This window comes from Jaculus jaculus, chromosome 5 (genome assembly GCF_020740685.1).
Source record: "Jaculus jaculus isolate mJacJac1 chromosome 5, mJacJac1.mat.Y.cur, whole genome shotgun sequence".
Taxonomy (NCBI): domain Eukaryota; kingdom Metazoa; phylum Chordata; class Mammalia; order Rodentia; family Dipodidae; genus Jaculus; species Jaculus jaculus.
Window position 1 is genome coordinate 60,784,107 of NC_059106.1, and position 21,793 is coordinate 60,805,899.

The 21,793-nt window shown below is 40.9% G+C and overlaps 2 protein-coding genes across 6 annotated transcripts in view; one reads left to right on the top strand and one right to left on the bottom strand.

Moving 5' to 3' along the window:
• The window catches only part of Eya3 (EYA transcriptional coactivator and phosphatase 3), a 106,283-nt gene that overhangs the window by 66,805 nt on the left and 17,685 nt on the right, over positions 1-21,793 (bottom strand). For 4 of the 5 annotated variants that reach the window (XM_004671246.2, XM_004671245.2, XM_045150214.1 and 1 more), the window contains exons 2-3: positions 11,842-11,938; positions 2,367-2,410 (exon numbers count right to left, since the gene is read on the bottom strand). In XM_004671246.2, the coding sequence (XP_004671303.1) occupies positions 2,367-2,410; positions 11,842-11,874 (77 nt within the window). In that variant the 5' untranslated portion in view covers positions 11,875-11,938. Of the gene's footprint in view, positions 1-2,366; positions 2,411-11,841; positions 11,939-21,793 lie in introns of those variants that run through there. The other variant, XM_045150217.1, reaches the window with a different exon arrangement.
• Positions 4,344-5,575, top strand: LOC123460797 (heterogeneous nuclear ribonucleoprotein A3-like). Its single transcript, XM_045150218.1, has one exon. The coding sequence runs from the start codon at positions 4,344-4,346 to the stop codon at positions 5,478-5,480; it is 1,137 nt and encodes a 378-aa protein (XP_045006153.1). The 3' UTR covers positions 5,481-5,575.

Here is a 21,793-nt window from a genome sequence, read left to right on the forward strand (position 1 = left end):
ACACAGAAAAAAATATTAACAACTGGCAAATCTAGGAAAATATTATATAAGCATGCATGCAGAGTGAGGCCAGATATAGTGGCGAACACCTTTAATCCCAGCACTTGAGAGGCAGAGATAGGAGGATCCCTGTGGGTTTGAGGACAGCCTGGGACTACAGAGTGAGTTCCAGGTCACCCTGGGATAGAGTGAGACCCTACCTCAAATAAACTAAAAACTAAAGATAAAAAAAAAAAAAGAGCATGAAGTGCACTGTTTACTTTTCTGTTGGTTCAAAGTTCTCAAAATAAAAGTTTATAGAAAAAAAAACAATTTGTTTCTGTTATTTTTGTTTGTTTTTGTTACTGTATCTAGGTTTAGACAATATTTTTTTTATTTCTATTTTGAGAGAGAGAGGGAGGCAGAGAATAGGCACACCAGGATGTTCAGACTGCTGTGAATGAACTCCAGATGTGTACTCCCTTATGTGCATGTGTGACACTGCATGCTTGCGTTACTGCATCTGGCTACATGGGACCTGCAGATTTAAACTTGAGTTCTCAGGCTTTGGAGGCAAGCACCTTAACCGCTAAACCATCTCTCCAGCCCTGTTTGTTTTTTATTTGTAATGTTAGTTAATGATCCCAAGTCTTCACATGTGTTAGGCAAGCACTCCAGCTTAAAAATAAACAGAGCCGGGTGTGGTGGCGCACACCTTTAATCCCAGCACTTGGGAGGCAGAGGTAGAAGGATTGCCATGAGTTCAAGGCCACCCTGAGATGACAGAGTTAATTCCAGGTCAGCCTGGACCAGAGTGAGACCCTACCTCGAAAAACCAAAAAAATAAAATAAAATAAATAAACAAACAGGAGGCTGAAGGGTTAAGCAGCTTGCTTGCAAAGCCTAACAACCTGGGTTTGATTCCCCAGTACTCACATAAAGCCAGATCACATAGTGGTGCATACATCTAGAATTCATTTGCAATGGTGAAAGGCCCTGGCACACCCATTCTCTCTTCTCTTCTCTCCTCTGCTTTCAAATAAATAGATAAAAATATTTTTAAAAAAACAGGAAAATTGGGCTGGAGAGATGGCTTAGCGGTTAAGCGCTTGCCTGTGAAGCCTAAAGACCCCGGTTCGAGGCTTGGTTCCCCAGGTCCCACATTAGCCAGATGCACAAGGGGGCACACATGTCTGGAGTTCGTTTGCAGTGGCTGGAAGCCCTGGCGTGCCCATTCTCTCTCTCTCCCTCTATCTGTCTTTCTCTCTGTGTCTGTCGCTCTCAAATAAATAAATAAATAAATAAATAATGGACCAAAAAAAAAAAAAAAGGGAAAATTCTAAAAAGCAGGTCAAGTAAACAGAGAGGGAAAGTCATTATGTTAAGAAACTATAATGTTGGGAGTATGCCACTGAAATTCTGGAATGGAAATCACTCCAACTTGAGTCTCCTATTTTTCTTTAACTCCCATTCTCTAGTTATCATTATTCTAACAGAATAGCACACTGGTTAAGTGAACAGATACTAGTTGCATATGGTGGCTCACTCTAATTCTAGAATGTGGGATGCTGAGACAGGGGAATTAGCATGTGTTCAAGGGCAGTCTGCACTACAGAGTAAGAGTCTACCCCCAAAAAGCAGCTACCTAATCCAAGAAAAAATCATGTCGATTCTACAGCTAGATAGCCAAACTCACATTCCATCCCCCCAGTGACTACATTTATGACTTGGACAAGTCACTGAATTCCCTATGCCTCAGTGGGATAAGAACAAAATTTACCAACAGTATAATGGAGACAAAAGTAAAAACTAAATAGAGCCGGGCAGTGGTGGTGCACACCTTTAATCCCAGCACTTGGGAGTGCATAGGACCGCAGAGAGTTCAAGGACACAGAAACCTGACATAAAATGAGCTCAGAACATTTTGTTGAGTATTTAATTTTGGACAGGGTTTTGGATTGGGGGAGTTATTTATTTATTTGTTGGTTTTTGGAGGTAAGGTCTCACTCTAGCTCAGGCTGACCTAGACTCACTATGTAGTCTTAGGGTGGCCTCAAATTCATGGCGATCCCCCTACCTTTGCCTCCCGATTGTGGGATTAAAGGCGTGTGCCACCACACCGGGCTTGGTTTGGCTTTCTGAGACAGGGTCATGGCTGAGTTATTGTTTTTAAAGAGAGTCTTTCTATATTCCCCATAATGAACTTAAGTTATAGGCTTAAGCAATCTTATTTTGAAGAGAAATCTTAAACTAAATAATTTTAAAATATCTAAGGGTGAAAACCAAAAAGAATGCAGTCAACCCAAAGCATGCCTATTCACTAATCAGCAAGTGGGGGAGGGGGGGAACTAAGGCAGGTCATTACAAAGAAATTCAACTTTACACACCTTAAAGTTTGCTCTCCTGGTTCCTGCATCTTGGCTTTTTTCACCTGCAAACAAAACATAGAAAGGCACCAATGCAGTGATTAAAAAATATATATATATATATTTATTTGCAAGTCGAGAAAGGAGTGAGAGAGAGAGAATGGGGCCCCCCAGGGCATCCAGCCACTTTAAACAAGCTCAGACACATACACCACTTTGTGCCTCTGGCTTTATATGGGTACTGGGGAATCAAACCCAGGTCGTTGGGCTTTGCAGGCAACTGCCTTAACAGCTGAACCATATCTCCAGCCCACCAATGCAGTGATCTGAGTCTGAAATCCTAGCTACACAAATACAGGTGTACCTCAGGATATGTGGGAGACCAATTTCAGGAACACTCACTAATAAAAAAAAATCTGTGAGTGCTCAAGCCTTTTATATAATTTACACACAAGTCTCATGTACTTTAAGTCATTTTACATTACTTATGCTACCTAATAGAAATAGTATATAAATAGTTGCTACATTATTGAGGGAATAACAAGAAAATATTCAATAAAAGATATTCAAGATGTGCTTGGTGGCACACACCTTTAATCCCAGCACTCGGGAGGCAGAGGTAGGAGGATCGCCATGAGTTCGAGGCCACCCTGAGACTACATAGTGAATTTCAGGTCAGCCTGAGCTAGAGGGAGACCCTACCTCGGAAGAAAAAAAAAAAGATATTCAAGAAAGAGAATTTTTTGGTCCAGCATCTTTACCTGAAGTTGGCTGAATTCAATGATGTGGCCCATAGATACACAGAAGGTTGGCTAAATTAAGCAATATGCTAGAGAAAAATGGTTTCCTTTTGTTTTAATTAAATTTAATTAATTCCTATAGTATTTTAGATAGACCTTTATTTGAATTCTTTTCAACTGCAAAAATATTCATAAAACTCAAAAAAATGTTTAAAGTATTCAAAGTTAGATACAAAGGAGATAGTTTTACATTGTAATAGACATACTTCAACAGTAAACATGGCAACCTGGGTATCATTTACTCATTTATTTCCCACAAATCTTTATATTTTAATTTTCTTTTTTGGGGGGGAAGATTCGAGGTAGGGTCTCACTCTCTACCCAGGCTGACCTGGAATTCACTAAGTAGTCTCAAGGTGGCCTCCAACTCACAGTGAACCTCCTACCTCTGCCTCCCATGCCTGGTTCATATTTAGATTTCTTTTTTTTTTTTTTTTTTTTTTTTTTTTGGTTTTTCGAGGTAGGGTCTCACTCTGGTCCAGACTGACCTGGAATTAACTCTGTAATCTCAGGGTGGCCTTGAACTCATGGCAATCCTCCTACCTCTGCCTCCCGAGTGCTGGGATTAAAGGCGTGCGCCACCACGCCCGGCTTCATATTTAGATTTCTTAAATGACAAAAATTAAGATAAATTATTACTAGGTTATCAGTAATTTAAAAAATATTCTTCACACTGCTCTGTTTTCTCCACAGTTCACATTTCTACTTCTGAGGTAAAAGTATTTTTGCTGATAGTTTAAGAGTCCACAAATTGGGCTAGAGAGATGGCTTGCAGTTAAGACACTTGCCTGCAAAGCCAAAAGACCTAGGTTCAATTCTCCAGGACCCACATAAACCAGATGCACAAGGTGGCGCATGTGTCTGGAGTATCTTTGCAGTGGTTGGAGGCTCGGTACACTCATATTCTATTTCTCTCTTCTTTTCCTTTAAAAAATTATTTTTAAATATTTAATTTATTTGCTTATTTGAGAGAGGGAGAGAATGGGTACACCAGGGCCTCTAGCCACTGCAAACAAACCCCAGACACATGCACTACATTCTGCATTTGGCTTATGCGGGTTCTGGAGAACTGAATCTGCCTTGGTCCTTATGCTTCACAGGCAAGTGCCTTAACCATTAAGCGATCTCTCCAGCCCTCTCTCTGCCACTTACTCACTCAAATAAATAAACAAAAACAAAATAATATTTTAAACTCAAAATGGAGGTAAAACCGCTGCCTGGTCGCCCCCAGCCTGACTCTGGCCGTCGCCGCTGCTGCTGGGGGGGGTGGGGGTATGATCCAAAAGAACCAGAGCAGTTGAGAAAGCTATTTATTGGTGGACTGAGCTTTGAAACTACAGATGACAGTTTGAGAGAACATGTTGAGAAATGGGGCACACTCACAGATTGTGTGGTCATGAGAGACCCCCAAAGCAAGCGTTCCAGAGGCTTTGGCTTTGTGACTTACTCATGTGTTGAAGAGGTGGATGCGGCAATGTGTGCTCGGCCACACAAGGTTGATGGGCGTGTAGTGGAACCAAAGAGAGCTGTTTCTAGAGAGGATTCTGTAAAACCTGGTGCCGATTTGACAGTGAAGAAAATTTTTGTTGGTGGTATTAAAGAAGATACAGAAGAGTATAATCTGAGAGACTACTTTGAAAAGTATGGCAAAATTGAAACCACAGAAGTGATGGAAGACAGGCAGAGTGGAAAAAAGAGAGGATTTGCTTTTGTAACTTTTGATGATCATGATACAGTTGATAAAATTGTTGTTCAGAAATATCACACTATTATTGGGCATAATAGTGAAGTGAAAAAGGCCCTTTCTAAGCAAGAGATGCAGTCGGCTGGGTCACAGAGAGGTCGTGGAGGTGGATCTGGCAACTTTATGGGTCGTGGTGGAAACTTTGGAGGTGGTGGAGGTAATTTTGGTCTTGGTGGAAACTTTGGTGGAGGTGGCTATGGTGGTGGAGGTGGTGGCAGCAGAGGGAGGTATGGTGGTGGTGATGGTGGTTATGATGGATTTGGAGGTGATGGTGGCAACTATGGTGGTGGTCCTGGTTATAGTAGTAGAGGAGGCTATGGTGGTGGTGGACCAGGATATGGAAACCAAGGTGGTGGATATGGTGGAGGAGGAGGAGGATACAATGATTACAATGAAGGAGGAAATTTTGGTGGTGGTAACTATGGTGGAGGTGGGAACGACAATGATTTCGAAAATTATAGTGGACAACAGCAGTCAAATTATGGACCCATGAAGGGGGGCAGTTTTGGTGGAAGAAGGTCTGGCAGTCCCTATGGTGGTGGCTATGGATCTGGTGGTGGAAGTGGTGGATATGGTAGCAGAAGGTTTTAAAAACAGCAGAAAAGGGCTACAGTTCTTAGCAGGAGAGAGAGCGAGGAGTTGTCAGGAAAGCTGCAGGTTACTTTGAGATAGTCGTCCCAAATGCATTAGAGGAACTGTAATCTGCCACAGAAGGAGCGATGATTTATAGTCAAAAAAGTTACTGCAACTTAAACAGGAAACCCTTCTTGTTCAGGACTGTCATAGCCACAGTTTGCAAAAAGTGCAGCTATTGATAAAATGCAATGTAGTGTCAATTAGATGTACATTCCTGAGGTCTTTCATCTGTTGTAGCTTTGTCTTTCTTTTTCTTTCATTATATCATGTTTATTGCCCTGCAAATTGTGGTAGTGGTACCAGGAATAAAAAATTAAGAAATTTTTAACTTTTCAAAAAATAAATAATAATAATATTTTAAAGAGTCCACAAATGGAGGGCAGCGCTGGGAAGATGGCTCAGCAATAGAGGCACTTGCTTGTAAAGTCTGCTGCTGGCCAGAGTTCAATCCCCCAGTACCCATATAAAGTACAAAGTGGCACATACATCTGGAGTTTGTCTGCAGTGTCAAGATGTCCTGGCATGCCCACTTTCTCTCTAAAATATATATAATCATATATATACATGTACACACACACATACACACACATACTCCACAAAAGGAACAACAGCTAAAATTACTAATGGGGCTGGAGAGATGGCTTAGCAGTTAAATGCTTGCCTGTGAAGCCGAAGGACCCTGGTTCAAGGCTCGATTCCCCAGGACCCATGTTAGCCAGATGCACAAGGGGGCGCACACATCTGGAGTTAATTTGCAGTAGCTGGAGGCCCTGGTGCACCCACTTTCTCTCTCTCTCTGCCTTTCTCTTTCTGTCTGTCGCTCTCAAATAAAAATAAACAAAAAAAAATTACTACCGGGTTTCCCACTTTCATACTGTAAGGAATTTAATTTTGAGCTCTTGGGTAAGAATAAAAACATGTCTAGGCTGGGCATGGTGGTACATGTCTAGCATTCAGGAGGCAGAGGTAGTAGGATTGCCGTCAGTTTGAGGACAGACTAAGACTACACAGTGAATTCCAGGTCAGCCTGGGCTAGAGTTAGGCCCTTCCTTGGGGGCAAAAAAAAGCCAAAAATAAAATCATTCCTAATATATATGCCTAGCCATTCAAGTTGTGAATATCAGCATGTATTTCAAGCTAGCTATAGAGGCTCATGCCTGTAGTTGTAGGTGGTAGCTCAAGCTAGTACTTTGGTGGTAGAGGCAGGAATACTGCTTTGAGTTTGAGGCCAGGCTAGAATACAAAATGAGTTTCAGGTCAGCAAGGTTATAGAGTGAGGAGGAGTAAAAGCATTTCAAAATAAATAAATAAATAAATGAGCTGGGTGTAGTGTGCTCACCTGTAATCCCAGCACCTGGGAGGCAGAGGCAGAAGCATTACCACGAGTTCCAGGGGGGGTCTGAGACTACACAGTGAATTCTAGGTCAGCCTGGGCTAGAGAGAAACCCTACCTCAAGGAAAAAAAAAAGAAAAAATGGCTTAGTGGATAAGGTGCTTGCCTACAAAGCCTGATGACCCAGGTTTGATTCCCCAGTAGCCACATAAAGACAGATGCACAAAGTTGTGCATGTGTCTAGAGTTGCTTTGCAGTAGCTAGGGGCCCTAATATACACATTTTTCTGTCTCTCTGCTTGCAAATAAAATTATTAAAAAAGAAGAAGAAGAACAAGAACAAATGGGGGATTGGGGATGTAGCTCAGCACTCAGGAAGCAGACACAAGAAGACTTCAAAGTCAACTTCAGATACATAATGAATTTGAGTTCAGCCTGGGCTACAAGAGACCTATGTCACAAAAAAGGTGGGGGGGAGGGCTGGGAGAGGATCAATGAGTAAAGCATGTTGCACAAGCCTGCCAACCAAAGTTCAGATTCCCCAGAACTCATACCTAGGCAAGAAGGGAGGCAGATACAGGAGAATCCTAAAGCTGGGGAGTAGGCAGAGGACAGCTACATTAGTGTACACAGCAGTGAGTAGAAAACCCTGCCTCAAAACATGATGGACAAACAAGGACTTATACTCACATGTACACCATGCATGCCTCATTCACACACAGGAATACATACACGCACAGATAAATAAAAAAATTAAGGCTGGGCTTGGTGGTGCATACCTTTAGTCCAAGCACTTGGGAGGCAGAGGGTAGGAGGAGTGCTGTGAGTTTGAGGCCAGCCTGAGACGATACAGTGAAGACCAGGTCAGCGTGGGCTAGAGTGAGACCCTACCTCAAAACAAACAAATAAGTAATTAATTAAAAAGCAAACAAGGGCTGGAGAGATGTTTAAGCAGTTAAGGCACTAGCCTGTGAAGCCTAAGGACTCATGTTTGACTCTTCAGGTCTCACATGAGCCAGATGCAGTGACACAAGCATACAAGGTTACACATGCACACAAGGGGGCACATGCATCTGGAGTTCAACTGCATTGGATGGAGGCCCTGGCACACCAATTCTCATTCCCTCCCCCGCACCCCCCTCTTTCTCTCTCTCTCTCTCTCTCTCTGTGTGTGTGTGTGTGTGTGTGTGTCTGTCTGTCTGTCTGTCTGTCTGTTTCACTCTTGCTCTCTTGCATTTAAAAAAAAAGGTCAGTCTGTTGGGCTTGCCTCAAAAAGAAGTTAAAAAATAAATAACACTAAACAAATAAAAAAAAAATTTTTAAGGGATGTGTGATGGCTTAGCAGTTAAGGTGTTTGCCTGCAAAGCCAAAGGATCCCAGGTTCAATTCTCCAGGACCAACAGAAGCCAGATGCACAAGGGGGCACATGCATATGGAGTTTGTTTGGTTTGGTTTTTCGAGGCAGGGTCTCACTCTAGCCCAGGCTGACCTGGAATTCACTCTATATTCTCAGAGTGGCCTTGAACTCATGGTGATCCTCCTACTTCTGCCTCCCAAGTGCTGGGATTAAAAAAATATATTTTTTTAATGTGAAAAAAAAAAAGTACTACATGCTAACTAAAGAAGGAAGCTGCTGCTAGTTAGATAATTTGAAGTTAATACTCCGGGTAGAAGTATAACTACTAAATTACACATTTCAAACAAGGTAAACAATAAATACAAGGCCCCCAAAATTTCTCATCAACATTTATTCTTAAGTAGGATAACAACAAAATAAACAAAATTTCTCAGTTTTGTCTTACTGTCTGCTTATACTACATTCAATGCTACCTCAATTTTCTTAAGTACCAAAACAATAAAAGCTTTAAAGAAACAAGTGGAAAAGTACTTGTGAACTTGAAAATTCAAAGAACATAAGCATTTGAAACAAAAATACAAAAAAAAAAACCTTGAGGCAGGCAAATCCTTATTAAGGATGGTATTAAATACAAAAGCCAGGAAGGACAAAACATGTTATTACACAAAATGTAAAACTTTTAATGATAGTAGATACTATAAGCCAACTAGAAGGTCAAAGTACTGCAAACAAACAGATAAAAAGAAATAAAGAAAACTCACTGCAATTTACATAGTGAGTAACCTGCAGAAGTAACTTTAATATTTACTTATTACAGAGAATTTTTTTGTTTTTCGGATCATGTCTAAAAACTTTAAACCATCAATAGTACTAATGAATGCTGTATCCTTTTGTAAATATCCACAAAGGTGTGCTCAATAATCTGCTCTACAATGCTGTTAATAGGCAATATTAAACTGGTACTACTCTACAGGGTGTTTTTTGGTTTTTTTTTTTTTTTTTCGAGGTAGGGTCTCACTCTAGCTCAGGCTGACCTGGAATTCACTATGGAATCTCAGGGCGGCCTTAAACTCACGGCAATCCTCCTACTTCTGCCTCCCGAGTGCTGGGATTAAAGGTGTGCACCACCACACCCGGCTTATTTTTTACTGATAAAGTAATCATCCATATACAATTTTAACATACAGAATAGAAAAAAATATGAAAAGCTTTACTATGTAGCAGGAAGCTGGTTCTGTCCTTTTGTGATGCACAGAATAACAGCTAGCTGAACACTATGGTAGGCAACTGTAACCCTGGCAGTCAGGGAGGCTGAGGAAATAGGATTTTGAGTTTCAGGACAGTATGTACTACATGAGGAGAGACTTTTTCTCAAAAAGAACAAAACAAAATATACAGAAGATAGCATCTAGAACATATACACAAAAAATCATATCCTGTTCTCATAATTAAATTTTTAGGTTATATTTTCATTAAAATGAGTAAACATGTACCACTCTGTATTCTCTCTTAATATGAAATCCAAAGGTCCATTTTGGACTCAGTATAGAAACTTAATCATTATTTATTTAACATCAGAAAAACAAACAAGACTTTAAAAGAGAGCCTTTAACATAAACATCATCTTAAAAGAATGACACTACAGGGCTAGGAATATAGCTCAGTGGTAGATTGTTTCTCTAACATGAGTGAAACCCTAGTTTTGATTCCCAGCAACACACATATACAAATACACACTACTAATGCATTCATTTTTAAATGTTAAGGGTCAAAAAAAGGTAAATAGATAAAAAGGCAACATGGCAGGCTTATGGTGCATGCTTTTAATCTAAGCACTGGGGAGGCAGAGGATTGCTGTGAGTTCAAGGCAAGCCTGAGACTATATACTGAATTCCAGGTCAACCTGGGATACAGCAAACCACTACTTCAAAAAAAAAATAAAGTTGTTTTTTTTTTTTTTAAAGAAATAAACTGGGTATGGTGGTGCATGCCTTTAATCCCAGCACATGGGAGGCAGAGGTAAGAGGACCATCAAGAGTTTCAGGCCACCTTAAGACTACATAGTAGAATCCAAGTCAGCCAGGGCTAGAGCAAGACCCCATCTCAAAAACCAAAAAGAAATAAAGAATGCAGTCTTGTCTCTCTCTCTCTCTCTCTCTCTCTCCCTCTGTGTGTGTGTGTGTGTGTTGATGGGGAATGAACCTAGTACCTCTTACAACCTAGACAATACTCTATCATTGACCAATAAATATATTTTTTTCCTTTTTGCTTATTTTTTCAAGGTAGGTTCTTGCTCCAGCCCAGGTTGTCCTGGAATTCACTATGTAGTCTCAGGTTGGCCTCAAGCTTACAGGACTCCTCCTACCTCTGTCTCCTAAATGCTGGGATTAAAGGAATGAGCTACCATACCTGGCCCTCTTTTTATTCTTTATACCCCACCAATATTTTTTTAGAAATTAAGTCAACTGGGGATGTTTCGATTAAAAAAAAAAAAGCCAAGCATGGTAATACACACCTTTAATCCCAGCACTTCAGAGGAAGAGTAGAAGGATCGCTATGAGTTTGAGGCCAACCTGAGACTACAGAGTGAGAACCAGGTCAGCCTGGGCTAAAGTGAGACCCTCCCTACCTTGGGAAAAAAAATGAAAAGACAGGGCTGGAGAGATGACTCAACGGAACTTGCCTGCAAAGTCTAAGGATCCAAGTTCCATTCTCTAGTACCCATGTAACATCAGATGTACAAGGTGGCACATGTGTCTGCAGTATGTTTTCAGTGGCTGGAGGCTCTAGTGCGTCCATCCTCTCTCTTTCTATCTGTCCCTACCTTTCTCAAACATTTATATATACACACACACAGGGCTGGAGAGCTGGCTATGCACTTAAGGCATTTGCCTGCAAAGCCAAAGGGCTCAGGTTCGATTCTCCAGGACCTACCTAAACCAGATGCACAAGGTAGAGCATGCATCTGGAGTTCATTTGCAAAAGCTAGAAGACCTTCGTTTCATCCATTCTTTTCATCCATTTTTTTTTCTCTCTCTCTGCCTCTTTCTATCTCTCAAATAAATAAAAATTAAAAAAAAAATTTCTAGTAGAAATTATGGTATTCTGGTAAACAGATTATCTTATTTTCTCAAACCTACAATGCTAGGCTTTGATTTTTTTAAATGGCATTTCCAAATATAATATTCACTTGTAATGCTGAATTTTCTAAACAAAGTTCCTAGCATTAAGTTAGTTAAATATGAGTTTAAAACATGCAACATGCCAGGGAAGGTAGCACATATCTATAAACCCAGAGGTAGTAAGACCAAGGCAGGAGGATCACAAGTTTCAAGTCTGAACCTGATCTTAAAAACAAAATGAAGCAGCTGGACCTGGTGGTACACACCTGTAATGAGTTCCAGGTCAGCCTGGGCTAGAGCAAGACCTATAAGGAAGGAGGCAGGGGCAACAAAAAAAGCAATGCAGAACAAGCAAGCAAGCATGGTATGGTTTTCTTAGAGGGAAATTACTGAGTCAGATCCTTATTTTCATTTCTAATTTGGATTCCATAACTGAATAATAATAGAAATCTCTTCAGGTTAGCTTTTCTACAATTAACCTTAAGTTTCTGAAGGAAATACTTACTGGTTGCTCTGGCAAATCTTGCTCTTCTTCCATGAGGACCAATATTTCTTTATTAAACGTATGTGACTGGATTGCAGGTCTCTGCAGTCTTCACAATCTGTTTTAAGAAGAGGGGGATTCAAAGCCTTATATACTCAGAAAGCATTATCATTGAGGCCATCAGAGAATAACTTTTTTAATATTTCGCTACCTCAAGCTTTCTACGTTAGCTCCAATCTAAAAATCTCAAACCCGCACGTGGCTTTTCAAAACCAACATGCTGCCCCAAGTCAAGAGAGGTGTACACAATGACCTTTGAAATACCTTGCTAAAGCCAACACATGGGACCACTTCTGCTGGTTACTATAGCGCCTAATGCATTCAACATCTTACAATGACAGCCATGTGCAGATAATAAAACAATTTTTTTAAGGATTAGAGTTACATTTAAAATGACAGAGACTAGCCTAGCAGGTCAGTAAGTTATGATAACATCTAACCTGCTTTAATGTGGAACATTTACATAACTGTTAACACAGACACAGAATCACTTTAAATAGGACAAACTGGAATATCGATTAAATACATTCACAACCAATTGTCTGTCTATATATAATTAATTCAAATGAAAATTTCATTCTCCTGGATCTTAATAATGAAAATAAGTAAAGTACTAGATTAAGGAAAACTGTTGTGTAAAGCTAATACAATTCTGAAATAATTTGCTTCCACAAAATATACTGCTAGACAATTATTTAAGCGATTTGCCTTTTCAGACCCTCTCCTCCTATTGAGAAAAATATGCTTCTAAGTTCATTTACTGGTAAAACCACCTTTGTATGGTCTATGCTAACAAGAGAAAGAAATTTTAAGCCAGACATGTGGTGCGTGCCCTTAATCTCAGCACTTGGGAGGCAGAGGTAGGAGGATCGCTGTGAGTTTAAGGCCATTTTGAGATTGCATAGTGAATTCCAGGTCATCCTGGGCTAGAAGAGGACCGCACTTTGAAATTAAAAAAAAAAAAAAAAAAGAGGAGAAAGACAGAAGCTTTAAATTATAAAAATGAAATATTCCATTTCTACTTGAGACTGGCTCTTCTACCAGGTATGACTATTATGCTCTTAAAATCATACCAGTTTAATTTCTTCTATTAACCACTGTGCTCAACTTAACAGAGAAAGGTAAAGTTCAGAATCTTACTGCAGAAATAATGAAAATATATGACTAACACAAAGCTTCCATTCTGCTGGTACCACCACTCTGACAATTAGATGGCACAGCTTTACTCTCTGCCCTGGTCGAAAATGTCAAATAAAAAAAGTTAAAAGGTTAAGAGGAAATGATGCCTAGTGCACTCACGTGTAGCTCACACCCACTGCCTCAAAGACTAAGGTCTCTCACTGCATGACGCAGACGACTTGCGCTGTAGCATGACAGCACGTAGAAATGAAAGCTCCCCACAGCGCTCTTCCCTGGGCTTGTTTTGCTCAACTCAGAACAGCCTAATCTATGGGACTATGATACGGATTCATAATTGTGGAAAATGAAACATTGTTTGTCCTTTCAGTTTATGTCCCTCCCTTCATGTCTTAAATTAAAATGTCTTGATGGGATTACAGTAGTCTGCAAATGTGCATTATGTACATATGGTTTCATCCATAACAAACAGCAAAACAGGATCAGTTTATTCAAGAAATATAATGCCTTTGCTCTTTCATCTGCGGAAGAAATCTCGAGTTACCAATTTGTCTACCCTAAAAGTGGCTGGAGAGATGGCTTAGCGGTTAAGCACTTGCCTGTGAAGCCTAAGGACCCTGGTTTGAGGCTCAATTCCTCAGGACCCACATTAGCCAGATGCACAAGGGGGCGCACGCATCTGGAGTGCATTTGCAGCAGCTGGAGGCCCTGGCACACCCATTCTCATTCTCTCTCTCTCTCTCTCTCTCTCTCTCTCTCTCAAATAAATAAATAAATAAACAAAAAAGTGATAATACTTCATATTATCCTCAACCAAAGGACATGAACTAATGAAAACACTGAAATCTCTAATTAGTCTATTCCTAGTAAGGAAAGGGGAGGGGATATTTCCTCCTCTAGAAGGTTCTAAAATCTATGTCTGGAGATTAGGAGAGTAAGAGAATGAGAGAAAGGAATATAAATGTCCTTTCATTTTAAACACAAGAGAAATTTGAAAAAAATTTGAGTATAAAAGGAGAGCACAAGACTTTTTACTAATCAAAAGGGGTGCTGATTTAAAAGAAACACTGGAGGCCTTGACACACCCATTCTCTATCTTCCTCATCTTTTTCTCTCAAATAGAAAAAATAAATAACATTTAAAAAATTATTAGGAAGCTGGGTGTGTTGGTGCATGCCTTTAATCCCGGCATCAGGAGGCAGAGGCAGAAGAAAGATCACCATTGGATTTGAGGCCATTCTGAGACTACATAGTGAGTTACAGGTCAACCTGAGCTAGAGTGAGACCCTACCTCCAAAAAAAAAAAAAAAAAAATTAGGGAGCTGGTGTGATGATGGCACATGCGTTTAATCCTAGCACTCGGGAGGCAGAGGTAGGAAGATTGTCTTGAGTTTGAGGCCACCCTTAAGACTACATAATGAATTCCAGGTCAGCTTGGACTAAAGTGAGACTCTACCTCAAAAAGCACAAAATCAATCAATCTATCTGTCTGTCTGTCTGTCTGTCTGTCTGTCTGTCTGTCTGTCTATCTATCTATCTGAGAAAGAGAGAGAGGGAGAGAGAGGGAGGAAGGGAGAGAGGACGCACAAGTGAGAGAGCCGGGTATGGTGGTGCACGCCTTTAATCCCAGCACTCAGGAGGAAGAGGTAGGAGGATCACCATGAGTTCAAGGCCACCCTGAGACTACATAGTGAATACCAAGTCACCCTGAGCTTTAAAAAAAAAAAAAAAAGAGGGGGGGCTGGGGAGAGATGGCTTAGCAGCTAAGACATTTGCCTGCAAAGCCTACGGACCCAGGTTCAATTCCTCAGAACCCACATAAGCCAGACGCACAAGGTGGTGCCTGCATCTCGAGTTTGTTTTCAGTGGCTGGAGGCCCCAGTGTGTCCATTCTCTCTCTCTCTGCCTCTCTCTCAAATAAATAAATGAAATATTGAAAAAGAGAGAGAGAGAGCACAAATGGGTACCAGGGCCTCTTGCTACTGCTAACGAACTCTAGACACATGCACCCACCACTTTGTGTATATGACTATGTGATTACTGGAGAACTGAATGAACCCAAGCCAAAAGGCTTTTCAAGTCAGTGCCTTTAATCACTAAGCCATCTCCTCAGGTCCTAACTGATCTTTTTTTTTTATTTTATTTGAAAGTGAGAGAGAGAGAGAGAGAGAGACAGAGAGAGAGAGAATATGGGTGCGCCAGGGCCTCCAGCTACTGCAACAATTAAATTCCAGGTCTCTCCAATAAATAAATAAATAAATAAGCTATTTAAAAAAAAAAAAACAGGGCTGGAGAGAGGGCTTAGCGGTTAAGCGCTTGCCTGTGAAGCCTAAGGACCACGGTTCGAGGCTCGTTTCCCCAGGTCCCACGTTAGCCAGATGCACAAGGGGGCGCACACATCTGGAGTTCGTTTGCAGAGGCTGGAAGCCCTGGCGCGCCCATTCTCTCTCTCTCCCTCTCTATCTTTCTCTCTGTGTCTGTCGCTCTCAAATAAATAAATTTAAAAAAAAAAAAAAAACAGGGCTGGAGAGACGGCTTAGCGGTTAAGGTGCTTGCTAGCAAAAATAAAGACCTTGGTTCGACCCCCCAGAATCTACATAAACCAGATGCGCATGATGGCACGTGCAACTGAAATTTGTTTGCAGTGGCTAGAGGCCCTAGAGTACCCATTCTCTCTCATAAATAAATATTTTTTTTAAATCATTACTTTTTAAAATCTTTTTTTCTTTAATTGCTATTACTCAGGCATGGTAGCACATACCTATGATCCCAACTACTTGGGAGGCTTTGGCAGGAGGATCTCAAGGCAAAGACCAGCCTTGGCTACACAGGAAAACATCTTAAACCAACAAACCCAGATTGTGCTATTAAAAGAGAGTTCGGGGATACAGGAATGTCTTAGTGGCGAAGGCACATGCCTGCAAAACCAAAGGACCCAAGTTCGATTCCCCAGGACCCATGTAAACCACATGCACAAAGTGGTGCATGCATCTAAAATTCATTTGCAGCAGCTGAAGGCCCTGGAGCACCCATTCTCTCTCTCTCTCTCTCTCTCTCTCTCTATATATATATATATATATATATATATATATCAAATAAATAAATAAAAATTTAAAAATATATATAAAAAAAGAGAGTTCACAGTTGGGCATGGTGGCTCACGCCTTTAATCCCAGCACTCAGGAGCAGAGGTAAGAGAATGGCAGTGAGTTCAAGGCCACCCTGAGAATACATAGTGAGTACATAGTGGGTTCCAGGTCAGCCTGAGCTAGTGTGAGACACTACCTTGAAAAACCAAAAAAAAAAAAGGGGGGGGGGAGTTCATGCCCAGCGTGGTGGCTCATGCCTTTAATCCCAGCACTCAGGAGACAGAAGTAAAAGGATTACGCTGTGACTACAAAGTAATTCCAGGTCAGCCTAGGCTAGAGTAAAACCCTACCTCAAAAAAACAAAAAAAATAAATAAATAAAAGACAGTTCACATTTTATTTCACCAATCTAGACAGAAATCATTCTTTCTTGCTGACACTAGAAAATCCTTAACAGCCAGGCGTGGTGGCGCACACCTTTAATCCCAGCACTTGGAGGCAGAGGCAGGAGGATCACCGTGAGTTCTTGGCCACCCTGAGACTACAGAGTGAATTCCAGGTCAGCCTGGGCCAGAGTGAGAGCCTACCTCGAAAAACAAAAAACAACAGCAGCAAAAACAAAAACAAAAAAAAACACGTAACATAAGATGCTATTACAATTTTTAGAGGTCACCATTATTTTAGAGTTAAAATTATAACAAGAGGTAAAGGTATGGCCTCATGAACTATAAGCAGCAAAATCAGTGGTAGAACATGACTCTGAACCCCCTTGTCTGAAGCTTTTATTTCCCTTCACAGAAAGAATTGAACAAACAAGCCTCCCCTTTAGAACCACATTCTTAATACTATAAGCTACTGGTTCATTTTCTTTCATTAAATCTCTATTCTAAGTGCTGGAGAGATGGCTCAGTAGTTCAGAGCACTTCCCTGCAAGCATGAGGGACTTGATTCCCCAATACACATATAAACAGCTGGACATGGCTATGCACATATGTGACCTCGGTCCTGGGAAAGGAGATCCAAGAATCACTGGGGCTCATGAAAATGCCCAAGCTCTCAGAAGCTGGAGAGATGGCTCAGTGGTTAAGGCGTTTGCTTGTAAAGCCTAAAGACCTGGTTCAATTCCCCAGTACCCACGTAAAAGCAGGTGCACAGTGATGCACACATTTGTAGTTCATTTGCAGTAGCTGCAGGCTGTGGCGCACCCATTTTCTCTCTCTTCTTTCTGCTTACAAGAAAATAAAGAATTTTTTAAAAAGAGGAAATGGGGCTGGAGGCATGGCTTAGCAGTTAAGGTGTTTGCCTACAAAGCGAAAAGATTCAGGTTTGATTCCCCAGAGGTTAAGGTGCTTGCCTGCAAAGCCAAAAGACTCAGGTTCGATTCCCCAGAGCCCCTGGAAGCCAGATGCACAAGGTAGCACATGCATCTGGAGTTCATTTGTAGTGGATGAAGGCTCTAGTGTACCCAGTCTCCTCCTGCTCTTTCTTTCAAATAAATAAATAAAAACAAACAAGCCGGCTGTGGTGGCGCATACCTTTAATCCCAGCACATGGGAGGCAGAAGGAGGAAAACCATCATGAGTTCAAGGCCATCCTGAAACTACATAGTGAATTCCAGTTCAGCCAGTGCTAGAGTGAGACCCTACCTCAGAAAACTTTTTGACCATCTTCTGGCCACTGGATGACATAATAGCTAAAAATAAAGATGGGAAATTTTAAAAAAAAGGGCATAGAAATAATAGAACAGGACTATAGTACAAGTGAAAAAAATGCAATCTAAGCATTAAAAAAATAAGGTGAACATAAAACTCAAAAACTCCACATAATTGGAAAATTTGTCTAATACAACTGTCAGGTAACTCCAAAGCATTCTGTTAAACTGAGTAAAACTCAAATTTATATAGAAGAAACACTCAGAATACACAATAGTACTGGCAGTTTCCAGGTTACTTTATGGATCTTGAAAAGTCTTACAATACTTTCCCATGCCTTGAGAATTTTAAGAGCTCAAATACCAGGATTTAAGCTCTTAAAATCAATTACCGGGTCTGGGGAGATGGCTTAGCGGTTAAGCGCTTGCCTGAGAAGCCTAAGGACCCCGGTTCGAGGCTCAATTCCCCAGGACCCATGTTAGCCAGATGCATAAGGAGGCATACGTGTCTGGAGTTCGTTTGCAGTGGCTGGAGGCCCTGGCACACCCATTCTCTCTGTCTCTCTCTCTCTGTCACTCTCAAATAAATAAATAAAAATAAACAAAAAAAATAAAATCAATTACCTGTATAACATGCTTTGCTTGCAAAAATAATTACTACTAGAGATGATTTTATATGCACATAAAGGACCCTAAAGACTCTACCAGCAAATTGTTAGAGCTAATAATAAACACTTTTAGCAATGTAGCAAGATACAAAATAAACAGAGAGAAATCAGTAGCCTTCCTATATACTAACAACAAACATGCTGTCAGGATGTAATCAGGGAATCACTCCCGTTCACAATTGCCTCAAAAAATAAATAAATAAATAAAAGTATCTTGGGATAAACTTAATCAAGGAAGTAAAGGATCTCTACAATGAGAACTTTGAAATGCTCAAGACAGAAATTGCATAAGTCATTAGGAAATGGAAAAACATCTCATATTCTTGGATTAGAAAAAGCAATATTGCAGGCTAGAGAAATGGCTTAGTGGTTAAGGCAGTTGCCTGCGAAACCTAAGAACCTAGGTTTGAGTCCCCAGTATCCACATAAGCACAAGGCGGTGCATGCATGTGGAGGCCCTGGCACGCCCATTCTATCTGTCCCTCTCTCTCAAATAAGTAAATAATTTTTTTAAAAAAAGCACTATTGTGAAACCATCAATCTTACCAAAAACAATCTATATATTTAATGCAATCCCCATCAAAATTTCAATGGCATTCTTCACAGAAATAGAAAAAATAGTCCTAAAATTCATTTTAGAAGCATAAAAAACCTCAAGTAGCCAAAACAATTTTGAGCAACAAAAATAAGGTTAGTGATATTACCATACCTGATTTTAAGCTACATTACAGAGCAACAGTAACAAAAACAGCATGGGCCAGGCATGGTGGTACATGCCCTTAATCCCAGCACTTGGGAGGCAGAGGTAGGAGGATTGCCATGAGTTTACGACCACCCTGAGTAGTAGTGAATTCCAGGTCAGCCTGACCTAGAGAAAGAGCCTGCCTTGAAAAAACAAACAAATAAACAAAAAACAGCAAGGTACTGGCACAAAAACAGAAACACAGATCAATGGAACAAAACAGAGGACCTAGATGTAATTCTGGGCAACCACAGCCATCTGATTTTTTACAAAAATGCCAAGCATTTTCATTGGAGAAAAGACAGCCTCAGGCTGGAGAGATGGCTTAGCGGTTAAGCGCTTGCCTGTGAAGCCTAAGGACCCCAGTTCGAGGCTCGGTTCCCCAGGTCCCACGTTAGCCAGATGCACAAGGGGGCGCACGCGTCTGGAGTTCGTTTGCAGTGGCTGGAAGCCCTGGCACGCCCATTCTCTCTCTCTCCCTCTATCTGTCTTTCTCTCTATGTCTGTCGCTCTCAAATAACTAAATAAAAAATGAACAAAAATAAATAAATAAATAAATAAAAGACAGCCTCTTTAACAAATGGCGCTGGGAAAACTGATTATCTATCTGTAGAAGGATACACAAAGCTGGGCATGCTGGCCCATGCCTAGCACTCAGGAGGCAGAGGTAGTAGGACTGCTGAGAGTGTAAGGCCGGCCTAAGACTACATAGTAAATTCCAGGATAACAGGGCAAGAGTGAGACCCTACCTCAAAAAACCAAAAAGAGCCTATGGAAGCCATTTCAGATTTAAAGATAATATTCATGTGTGTGTGTGCACATGACACATGTGTGTAGGTGCATGTTTGTGTGCATGTGTTCACATATGTGTGTGGAGGCCAAAGGACAGCTTCAGGTGTTGCTCTTCAGGTGCCAAGAAGGCTAGATTGGCTGTCCAGAGAGCCTGAGGGATCCACCTGTCTCCACTTCCCCAGCACCACCGCACTCAGTTTATATGGTACTGGGGATTAAACCCAGGGTTATGCACAAGCTAGGGAAGCACTCTAACAAATAAACTACATTCCAGCTCAAAGGTAAACATAGTCTTATCATAATACATCCATGCAATGGGATACTGCACAACAGTCTATGGAAAATTTTGGCTACAATATGCTAAGAAGCCTGCCTTCTATTTTTATGGCATTTTTAAAAAGTATTTTATTTGAGAGAGAGAATGGGCACTCCAGGGCCTCCAGCCACTGCTAACAAACTCCAGATGTATGTGCCACCTTGTGCATCTGGCTTGTGTGGGTCCTAGAGAATAGAACCTGGATTCTTTGGCTTTGCAGGCAAGGACCTTAGCAAAAAAAAAAAAAAAAAAAAAAAAGACCAATGGTGGCAGGCAGGTGTTGTAGAAAGCTTCACGTTGCTGGGATGAACATCCGAACCAGGCAAGTTTAGAGGACGAAGTAATTTCATTCAGCTTACAGATCCAAGGGGAAGTGCTATCGATGGTGGAAGAAGCTGCTTACTTTCACAGATCCAAGAAGAGAGAAAAACCTCTACCAGCCAGCAAACACCAAAACAAAAAAAAAAAAAAAGCAGCAAGCATCAACCCTGAACCTGCAGCAAGCACCTATCTACACACTTGTGGATTGAAATCCAGATCCACCCCAAAATACAACTTTGGGCTGCATTCACCTCCAGTGACATACCTACTGTGTAGCTGGAGTCCACCTGCTGGTGGCTGAAGCTACAAACTCAATTTTAATAAAACACCTGAATCTATCAGGCCATAAATTCAAATTATCATAGTGGGCATCAGTGACAGCAAAACAAGTTGGCTACAAGGGTCACAAAGAACTTTTTGGATAGTATAAATATTTTATTTTTTTTATTTGGGTGTAAGCATCTACAAAACTCACTGACTGTACACCTAAAAGGAAGGATGTAATGTACGCAAGATATCCTTCAAAATTGCTATAGAAGCCAGGCATGGTGGTGTGCACCTTTAATCCCAGCACTCAGGAGGCCAAGGTAGGAGGATAACTGGATAAATTCAAGGCCAGTTTGAGACTACATAGTTAATTCCAGGTCAACTGGGCTAGAGTAAGACCCTACCTTGAAAAACCAAGTAAATATACATAAAGAAAGCTATAGGGTATTGAGCTTTTTTAGAAAAAAGAAATCAGAGCTGGAGAGAGGGCTCAGCTGTTAAAGGCACTTACTTGCAAAGCCTGATGGCTCAGGTTCAAATCCCCAGTATCCATGTAAAGCCAGACACGCAAAGTGCAGCATACTTCTGGAGATTGTTTGAAGTTGCAGAATGCCCATTCTCTCTCTCTTTCTCTGCCTTTCTGTCTGTCTCTCAAACAAATTAGTTCCAGGCTGGCTTCAAACTCACAACAATCTTCTCACCTCTGCCTCCCTAGTTCTGGTGTGCACCACCATGTCCCACCTCAAAAAGTTCTTTTTGTAATATTTTATTTATTTATTTTTATAATAAAATACAGATATAGAAGGACAGAGGGAAAAAGAGAGAGAATGGGCATGCCAGGACTTCTAGCCAGTGCAAACAAACTTCAGATGCATGCCCCATGATGTGCATCTGACTAACGTGGGACCTGGAGAATTGAACCTGGGTCCTT

Bases quoted from the DNA above. Each gene is read 5' to 3' on its own strand.
- LOC123460797 (XM_045150218.1), top strand. From the start codon at position 4,344: ATGGAGGTAAAACCGCTGCCTGGTCGCCCCCAGCCTGACTCTGGCCGT.